This window comes from Malurus melanocephalus, unplaced genomic scaffold, assembly GCF_030028575.1.
Source record: "Malurus melanocephalus ecotype Western Australia unplaced genomic scaffold, MMel_1.1 scaffold_16, whole genome shotgun sequence".
NCBI lineage: Eukaryota > Metazoa > Chordata > Aves > Passeriformes > Maluridae > Malurus > Malurus melanocephalus.
This window is the reverse complement of record NW_026623248.1, coordinates 4043782-4054118: the sequence shown is the minus strand read 5'-3', so window position 1 is coordinate 4054118 and position 10337 is coordinate 4043782. Positions and strand designations below refer to the sequence as shown.

General features: G+C 37.0%; 1 protein-coding gene across 2 annotated transcripts in view; it reads left to right on the top strand.

Moving 5' to 3' along the window:
* Positions 1-322: 322 nt before the first annotated feature.
* ANKS1B (ankyrin repeat and sterile alpha motif domain containing 1B) overlaps positions 323-10337 on the top strand; it is a 404590-nt gene continuing 394575 nt past the window's right edge. For both annotated transcript variants that reach the window (XM_057385963.1, XM_057385955.1), the window contains exon 1: positions 323-568. In XM_057385963.1, coding sequence (XP_057241946.1) covers positions 435-568 — 134 coding nt within the window. In that variant the 5' untranslated portion in view covers positions 323-434. The remainder of the gene's footprint in view (positions 569-10337) is intronic.

The following is a 10337-nucleotide window of genomic DNA, read 5'->3' as shown; positions in this document are numbered from 1 at the left end:
TCCCTCCCTCCGCCCGTTCCTCCCCGCTTCCGTCCGTCCGTCCATCCATMCATCTGTGAGGGTCCTTATCCTCGCCAGCCCGTCCGGCCACGGGCGCCGAGGCTGCCCGCTCCCTCCGCCCCATCCTCCCGGTCGGGGCTGTGTGTGCATGGGGAGGGGGGGGGTATGGTTCTCTATTGGCCTCGTCCTCCCTCTTTCCCTCCCTCCCCCCTTCTTCCACACTCCACCCAGAAATGATCCAGTGAAACTAGGAGGAGGTGATTCTCCTCCTCCCTCCTGCTGCTGCTCCTGCTGGTCTGGAAGGGACTGCAGGAATCTCTGCTGTGCTCTGCCCTGAGGCAGGGTCTGGGGAGGGGAGACCGTTCTGTGCAGGAAGGGGGCCGCTCTGTGGCCCGGGGTGCAGCTCTCCCGTGGGGGCTGCTTGGTTCCCGACCATGGGGAAGGACCAGGAACTGCTGGAAGCCGCTCGCACTGGGAATGTGGCTCTGGTGGAGAAACTCCTCTCTGGGAGGAAAGGAGGGATCCTGGGCAGTGGATCTGGAGCTATTCCCTTATCCAGCTTATTGAGGTAGGGACATCGTTCCCCATCAAATGCTGGGGATATTAACCTCTTCTTCCCTATCATCACTATCATTGCCCCCCTCATCTTCGTTTCCATTCCCGCATCCTTCATAGTAACAATAAATCGTTCACTCTCGTGCCAAGTACAAGCATGCCAGGGTTTAAAGTCACAGGCAGTCATTTTATTAATATAGTGGTAGTGAATTTTCTGCCTTCAATGCGTCTGCAGGGTCCTTGTTCATTCTGTTACTAGCTRTGGTGCAGAACTTATATTTTGACTGCTGGACTAATATATACAATGTATTAATTACCCTTCCTTTGATATTTCCGTTTTCAAATTGCTACTTTAATCGCAGATGGTAGTGTTTATCACAGACAAGGCATTGCATCGTGGAATTCGGTGTGAAAAGACATAGCWTCACCCCATACTCTCACCCATAGTTGCTACCCTTGCTTGCAGAAGAAATTAAGCATGCCATCATAATAAGCCTACAAAACAAAGAAAGGTAATGTTTTTTTGTGGCAGATCATCGAGGCAGAGGACGTGTAAAACTTAGGGAACAGGYTAGGTAAGAGCAGCAGTACTTTCAAGGTTCCTGGATTCAGTGGAGTGAAACTGGGTTACTGGCCATGTTGGGTGAAAGGCTTAACTTTAGTCATTAGTTGCATCTCCTATGATCTACGGCATAGCTTKGATCGTAAGTTTCATCATGCGCTTAAGTCAGAGCATTGTCACAATCATTTATGGCATTTGACTGTATTCAGAGCAGAGCAGGTCTGCAGCACACAGTCCAGTGCTAGTGTTCAACACTAACATAGGCATAGCGAAAGAAGGCAAAATGAAYTGAAACACTGTTGTCCTAGAACCTGAATAAATTGGGGGTTTGGTTTGCTTTTTTWGTTCCTTAAGGAAAGAAAAGGCCTAGCACAATGGAAATTGATTAAATGAATATATATTTGTGATTCTATTGCCAGTGCCTTCTTGTCAATATTTATATTATTTAGAAGTTCCCTATCAAGGAAAATTTAGTATTAATGCTCCAAATTATACTGTTTAAACTCTATTATAAAATCTTGCTATTTTAAAGCTAGGTTTAGTACTGTAAATAACAACAGTTCAGGTACTCATAGTTTACCAAAGTTACCAAAGTTTACCCCAGTTCAGTTAGCTATTGCACCATTGTTGAATTACTAACCCATTGACCAAAATCAAAACACACCATGTGATTGCTTTTTGTACTGTACTCGAATAGGCTGCTTAGAAAGAAGTATGTCAGATAGTCAGTCAGTTGAATTTGAAATATGATACCTACTTTCAAACTACAGAAGTAAATTCACTTCGGTACAATGACTGGCCATTTATAATCTAGCTCTAATGCATGATTTGTGTAGTGACTTTCTCTAGGGCTAACGCGTATCCTTCCATTGTTAATTTCATGTTGTGTATCATAAGTTTTGTGTATCCAGAGGAAGTATATTGGCTTGTGCTTGCCTTTCTTTATTAAACAGCATTGTTCTATGCTGTCTACAGAGAACACGTGAACCATGTTTTGTATATACAGATGGGTCATCACAGTCATTGTTTGTTACCCAGGATTTAAGGATTTTAGGTTGTAAAGTCAACTTGCTTTTATTTTTTTTTTTTTAATTATTTTTTTTTTCCCTGGAAGTACACTTTTCTTAAAGAGAACTAAGGCAGAATAAAGTAAATATTGTTTAATTTATGGTATTTCTTACTAATGTTAACAATAATGTCTATGGCTTCTGTCAATGCAGCTTCAAAAATCAGAAGTGAACTTTCAGCTGTATGCTACATCCAGCTGTATGATTAAATATTTCTAATTTAGAAAGAGTTCAGTAATGGTTTCGTGTGTWCATGTTCACAATCTAACACACTGTGGAACATAAAACTTTTTGGAGGATTCAGCAGGAATGCTCAAAGCAGGAACTACTATGCATTATAGTAAATGTTTTTCAAGAAAGATTTATATTTGGCAGGTATTTTGACATAGCTTTTTTTTTTGTTTGTTTTGGAGATGTTCCATAATCTAACTGATGCCATTAATTATGGATTAAGTCCAGAATGGCATGSAAGATTAAGATTGGATCTATCCTGCTACATTAAAAATGGAAACAAAATGAGGTACTGAGAATCATATGAACATCTTGATCTTGTTTGGGAAATCAACACATGCTGAAAATAGCAAAGTTGTAGAAGAGCTGTAATTGTGCAATATGAAAGTTTGAATTTGAGGGGGATCCAAARATTTTTAAAATAGAAAACCTATTAAAGAAATTTACAAGTAGACTTATACTGGTATTTTTGCACACAGTTTATTAGAACAAAAACTTATTTTGTGAGTTGTTAAAAAAAAACAAGAGAAAAATATAGGGGCATAATTTTCTTCATTTTGCATAATTTTTAGGAGTCATGTTTGACAGTAACTCCTGCTGTTTTGTTGAACCTAATTATTGTTCCATTTCTAAAATGGATTGTACATGTCCCGCTGTAGTGAGAAAGACCCATGTTGCTCTTTGTCCTTTTGGCAATGCTGTTTCYAATATTAGGTTGGAAAAGTCCAACTCCTTCAGCATGCAAATGGACTAATACTGTGCCTGATGTATTGGTCTAGGCAGTAGTAGTACATTTTCCCTTCGGATTTCTTCAAAGAGTTGGAGACAACTCCATTTATGTGGCTGAACTCTCTATGTCTAGACACCTTTTTTGGTGAAAATTTCCTTTACAGTAATTATGTGTCTTGTGAATGAAGTTTAGTAATCATATATTGACAAATACACATTGATTGTTATATGAACCAATGAACATGCTATCTGAGCTATGATGTCCTATTTACATTTYTATAACAGCTTATTTTTCATAACAGTTAATGTGTTTTATAGTTCTTGGGGGAAAYACAGGGCAAACTTTTGTATGGTTATTCTATATAGTTGGACCTATTTGTTGATGTTAATTACAGACTAAATTACTTAATTTTTAAAGGCCTGACTTCTAACTCCTAAGTCATTAAATTAAACAACAGTTCAGGAAAACAGGTCTGTCCTCGAAGGCTGTTTAAGCACACATATAAATGTATGAATGAATTCCTGCGAGAATTTAAACGTATGCTTAGAGCATGTGCAAAGTGCATAAAAATGATGTATGCTTAATTAWGACCTCATATGCACCCAGATATCTGCAATAGTTACTCTATAATACCTCATGCCCAAATTGGTTTATCTAAAGCAATGACAGCAAATCAGTGATGCTTGACTGTGTGGACTCTTTAACTTGTTTCAGTTAGGAGAAGCATTGGAAGGCTGCTGTGGTTTGTACCCCCTGCCTCAATTCCCAGTTTGCTCTTTATTGTACAGGTTGTGGGTGAATATAGTGAAGGTGAATCCCTCAGGTGCAGAGATCACCACAAGGCATTGCCACCTACTACAGCAAGTAACCTAAGTTAACACCTGATGTAATTTAGTTGCTTAAACCTGGCTACTTACTGGTATTTTAGGAGCCCACATATTTCTGATGCAGCTGAATGGACTGATGGACTTTGACAAAGAACCAGAAACYCTGGAGATAGGTCTAAATTCCAGGTGTGATATACTAGGATGTGTAAGGCTGTGTTACATGGTATGCCTGAGGTCTCCAACCCAAAACATTAGTGCAGGTCTGGGATCTGTACTTTTACTATGAAACAAGGATATTTTGAAACATCTCATAAAGGATTCAAAGTCTAGAAGACTGAAGCCTCAGTTAATTTTCTCTTTTTCTTTGGGGATTCCAAGGTCTAGAATTGTCATACATTAGTATTTCAAATATGTTTCATATTAAAAAAAAAAGTTTTTTAAGTTTTGAACTAAAGTATTTTTCTTCTTAGATTGCAAATACAATTTTCACATCTTTTTATGTGATTTCACTATTCCAGTGTAACTCAAATACTTGACAGTAAAGTCCCAGTCTCTCTAACAGAAGGTATAATTTAATTTCTGCACCCCAAATCCTTAAATGAATATTAAATGATTTAACACAGAGGATGAAGTGTTTCTAACAAACCTGGTAATTTTAATTTAGTTAATTTGATTATCTCTATACATAGCATGTTGTAATTGACCAACCAGTTTTTCATTGTTGGATAGAGACAGGCTTTGTTTCTTTCTAAGTGTGTTTAGGAAAAATAACTTTGAAGGTTTTAATGTATCTCAGACCCCTTACCTCATTTTGCCGTATGCATTCATGTCCATGAGTGTTTGTCCTATATTGCAATCAAGAATGCATAGTTTTAGATTATATGCTAATATTTAGTCTTTTTAAAGACATGTTAAAAGAGCTTTGGATTTTTAACAGGACTGTGGGATTGAATATTAATTAATATGAACTGGCACAGAGTGGTAGGGAAGGTTGAATTGGCCCTTTTTTGCTCTTTGTTGGCGGCTGCCATTACACAGCATGAGAGGGCGGAGCGGCCTGCCTGGGGCTGGTTTTTTCCCTTTCCACACTTGGCACTGTGGCAGGGAATGGCTTCGTTCTTCGCTCAGCCTTACTTAGCATAGCCACACCATGTATAGGCCTGGCCCAAGTTATTTCTCCTGTAAAGTACAAGAAACACGGCAAGCAGATTGTCAGTCTGGGAGATGCAATCTGTTTCCTCATCTGTTTCTCAGAGCAGTGTCTTGCTTGCAGCAAAGCCACAATTTAGCCTGATGGCCTCAGTGCATGCTGAAAACCACACAGATCCTCTTCTGTCCTTGTGCAGAGCCCTCTGATTCATTCAGCTTCCTTTGCAAAAACAGATCACAGTTGGTAGGGTTTGTAGAGCAGAAATTATTTAAAGTGGTGAAACACGTTATGAAACTTTAGTTAGCAGTTTTAAAGTTTTTTCATGTTGTAATTTAAATAACAAATGGATCAACTTATCAACAAAAATAAGGGGCCTACTGTTTTTCATTACAAATAGCATTGTTTAAAGTAAGGGGAATTTTCTTAGGTTCTTTTATAAGGAGATTGTATTATGYGAGGCTTGCAGTACCAGAGTTCTGGGCTCACACAATTCCAAGGTCAGTTGTTTCTGTATTAGAAGGTATTTTTTTCAGACGACCATCACAGATAATAAAATGGAAGGTATTTATCACATAGTTCAATGGGGCATCCAGGTTGTCTATGTTTATTTCTGATTTGAGTTATACTACTTTTAATTAATGAGGGTGTTTGTAGTGATGTTCTAAGCAGAGAGCAGCATTCCTAGATTTCCCAATTACCTTCTTTGTCCTGTTAGAGTAGGTAACTTAAATSTTTTGAGGACATATTTGATCTTTCATCCTTTTGCCTTTCAGTATGGAGTGCAAGTTAATAATCAGGACAACACTTAGTTTATGCTTTTTGGTATTACTGATAGCTGATTGCTGCCTTGACTCTCCTTGTTTGTCTTTTCAAGTGTGTGAGCTTCTCTTAGCCTTAAGWTTTTTATCTTCTACATTTCTTAGATTTATTTTTATTCTCATTTTTGATAAATGCTTTCAGTCAAAGTTCAGACAACATTTTACCTATTGAATTTCTTAGATTTCTTCTCCAGTTTGAAATATTTACTACATATAAAAGTGGCAATATAACAGTGTCCAATATAACAGGACATGTGGTAGATGATTAAGGGCAAGACAATTCACAGTCTGTGTAATAAGTCTTCCCTAGGAGTTCAGCATGATCCTTGATTCAAGTTCTGTAGTTAAACTATATGGTTAAACTTCTTACTCCAGAACTTTTTTTCCTGAGTAGTGGTCAAGTGTATGTTCTATTAATTTTCTAAAMTGTTAGATGAAATGTAAAAAATGACCAGCAGCTACTGTAGATCTAGTGTAAAACCTATCAAGTTCATTTTATCTGCCAACAGATAGGATGAAGGAATGGTAGCAGTAGTGGAGGGACTGATGGACTTTATGATGATATCAAGCAGACTAGTAAGGGAAATTTGACMCACATGTTAAAAGAGAAGGATAAGGAAAAGCCTTCAGAAAGTTAAGTGTCTATCTCTTAAGAAGTACTTTCAGAATTATTGTAGAGTTCTTAGCCACTAGATGGCTAGTRACTAACTCCACACAGGACCCTATAAATTCATTGTGATCAACACTGTGTTTTGCCTCTTGTCTAACATTTATGATTTTAGTAGTTTGATGATTCAACAGAATTAATGCTGCTTTTTGAGATTGACATGACATTACTGGTTTTAAGTGATAATGTTTACAGGAGAACTAAAAGGGGAAATAAATGAAATAGAATGAAGAATGATGTTATCTGAAAGGTATGCTATCATTTGAAGGTTGGAAATTTTATGAAGAGCAAATACAGATACTTTTAGAGCGGGWGTTTTCACAGTCACTGCAGTTGTGATCCAGGAATAGCCATATTTCTAAAACTCTACAGGTAGATTATTTTATTTGCCTCAGTTTCAGTTTGTATGGGTATTCATGGATGAGCTGTTAAGGAATGCTTGCAGCTCTAGCCATTTTTGATTTTTGTTTTCCTGACAAAGGCACTAGTTGAAGCATTCTATAAACTGGTTTAATGTATGCTACTGGTGTACAATCTGTAAGGGACAGTGTAATGTAGGGTGGAGTTACAGTGCTTCTTCTTCAGCAAGCTTAGTCTGCTCATCTGGGGAAGAGACATTTACAAGAGTTCCACAGCTGRAATTCCTCTCTGCCCTGGAACTTCTCTGCTGCCCACTTCCAGTTAGAGTATACATCCTAATTCCACACTAATACTTCAAGGTAAAATATTTTGACAGCTTTAAATGTTAAATGTGAAAGTCATAGTAAGTAGTGGTAATTTCTGCCTACTGAGATGATATTTTCATGTACGTGGACCCTTTTGGGAAGTAGAGAATACATTGTTTTTAACCTTCTAGCCTTTATTGGAAGGCTTTTTTAATTTTTAATTACTTTTTCCTGATGGAACTATTTTCAGTATGATCACTTTGCATTTAAAAAGTGATAMAAGAACTGTTCTGCACCTCACTTAACATCTATGGATTTCTAATAATGTACAGGTGTCTGCTCTAAGAAAGGTTCTGTGAGATTTAATTCCACAAGATCATGCTTTTATTATAATMATTTTACACTGTTTCCTGTGTATTGCAAATGCATTTTCTAAAGAAAGAAAAAATGTTAAAAATTTTAATCCTCAGTACARTTTAATTTCACTTTGAAACAGCCAGTGGCAGTTGGGTTTCTACAGGTGTTGATGTCAGTGCTAGGTGTCTATTCTCCTATTACATCCAATGGAGATCTAGTCAAAACAGYTGGACAGCACACAGAGTGATTGAGCTCAGCCCAAAGTGGATGTTGAATCATTTTATTTCAAGCTGAAYGACATCCCTAATTTAAATATTTTTGTAGGTAAACTTTGAAGAGCAGGAAAACAATTGTAAATTGAAGTATRTGTAGAATATGTTAAAAAGACCACTTATATGAATAGTGAATCTCTATGTCTAGGTTATGTTTTGTAAATTAACCCCCCAGCATATTAATATTAGCAGTTTGACCCCAGAATCTCAATTAAGTCATTGGTGAGATTTCTTAAAAATATAATTTGTACTTTTTAGTTTTCAGATTTTTTCAAGTAATTATTTATCCACTTCCATGTCCTCTTTGTTATCTGTATAGTTAATTTAAAATATGCTCATAAATGATTTGCAATTGCTCTGTTTCCTGTTTTGTGCACATTTATTGCAGAGCAGCATCTTGCATAACCAAGTGGTAGATCTGCCAGGGATCTTCTCACATAATGTGCACAAGTAATGTTTCAGAGAACCAAATATACCATTTGTGGAAATAAAGCATACAGTATGTATTMTATGTACCTGTTACAAATCTGTTGTTTGCCTGTGACAAGTTAAATCTATCCCCTCTATTCCTGCTTTCATGTGGACTATGTAAGTTTTGATTTTAGGAGAGGAGCCATGTCATAAGCAGAAAATGCAGCCTCTTAACRGTGTGGAATAGACATATGTTCTGGGTGAGGAGATGTGGGTATAASACAGGTGGAGACCTGAATCAAGGTATTTGGAGTGATTTGGCAAGCAGGCTATATATAAAACTCTGAAAAGGCTGTAATGCTAGAAATGGTAGAGGAAATGGGTATAAGAATTGAGATTAGGAATAAGAACTGAGACTGACCATGGCAGTTAGCAGTGCTGAGGAGAGTGAGACAAGTTTAAGAGATGAGCTGCGAGGAACAGGGCAGAATAGAGAAAAATTCATTTGGCAAAACAGAGAAAATGTGCATGCGCTGAAATATAGTTTTTATTCAAAGTTTGACATTTTCATATTTCCTTGCTGTATTTGTGAAATGCATTTGCAGACTGTTTCCTTTTCTTTTACTGCTAAAATAAATTGCTATAATAGTGGTTAATAAAGGGCTACCAGTCGTGCCATTAGATTAAGTGGAAGAAGTGGTTGTGATAAATCATCTASAGAAGTTTTGCCAAGATGACGCTACATGGTGAAATTTCAAGAATTTTAGCTCGCTTTTTTTATGACTGATAGAAATAAGGTTGCCAGTGCGAGTTTTTAGTGCGAGGCATTACATGTTTTTTTGTTTGTTTTTTTTTTTTAATGACACAAGCTGTAGTCTTCTTTTTTACCTCACTTGTGGCCCAGGATAGACAGGCTCATTAAATAAGCAGTTATTCAGCATTTTTAGCTTACTATTCAGTGTTTAGCCCTGAGCCTCATTTTCTGCGCACAATCCAAACTTCTCTTTAGGAAAAGAATAAATTTTTCTCCCGGGCTTTTGCTTTGGTGATGTTTGTCACTGTGGTATCTGTCTGCTTCACAGCATTAATGAGTTTACTGTGCCTGCACTTCTGTGACTGTGCAGGATTTCAATATCTGCACTTAAAAATGCTGACTGAAGCACTTTTAGACTGTGACGAGAGGTATTTATTGAATTGGTGTTTCCATCTGGTGACTTCAATGAGCTCGTTTTCCACAGTATTAATATAGTCAGTGTAAAATTATAAGTGCAGCTCTTCTTGGTCAGAATGGATGTCTGTCTAGCTAAGTACTCTTCTCCAGCTTTGATAGGGAGTTAGGAGCTGTTCTTAGAAGAATGTAGTGGCAAAGCAAACATGTAATATGTAACAGTTTCTCCAGTGTTTTAACAGCTTTTAGCAATTTACAGCAGCTTTCTACAACAGATGTATTGTCTTTGTATTAAATAGCTCCAGTGGATTTTTCTTCCATGCTTGTTTTTTCAATTTATCTTTGAAGCAATGCAAATTTTTAGCATTCATAGCATTTCACGGCAAGGGTTTCACATCTTAATGAAGTATTATGTGAAGAACATTCTCTATAAATTAAGTAGCATTTTATATGTTTAAATGTATAAAGATCTGTTCAGATATTCAGAGGTTTGTTTCTGGGGAGCAGACACAGATASAATTCAGTTCTGTGGTGCAACATTAAACTGCTGTTCCTGTTCTTACCTTGTTTAATTGTTTTAACAAATACAAATGCACCTTTTAATACCTTTGATTTTCAAAAAAAAAAAARATTTTTTATTCAATCATCCCCATGCTAGTGGATAGGCCTTCAACTGTTCCAAGATCAGCATTCATTTCACAATGAAAGGAAATCATGTGATTGAGGCTAATACTTAGGTGATAGCAGGATGACTTAGCATCAGAACTTTAATCCTTGCCTTTGCAATCTCAAAAATTTTAACAAACWTTTTTTATGTATGTTATGTACGTTTTCACTGAAACAGGCACATAGTTTTC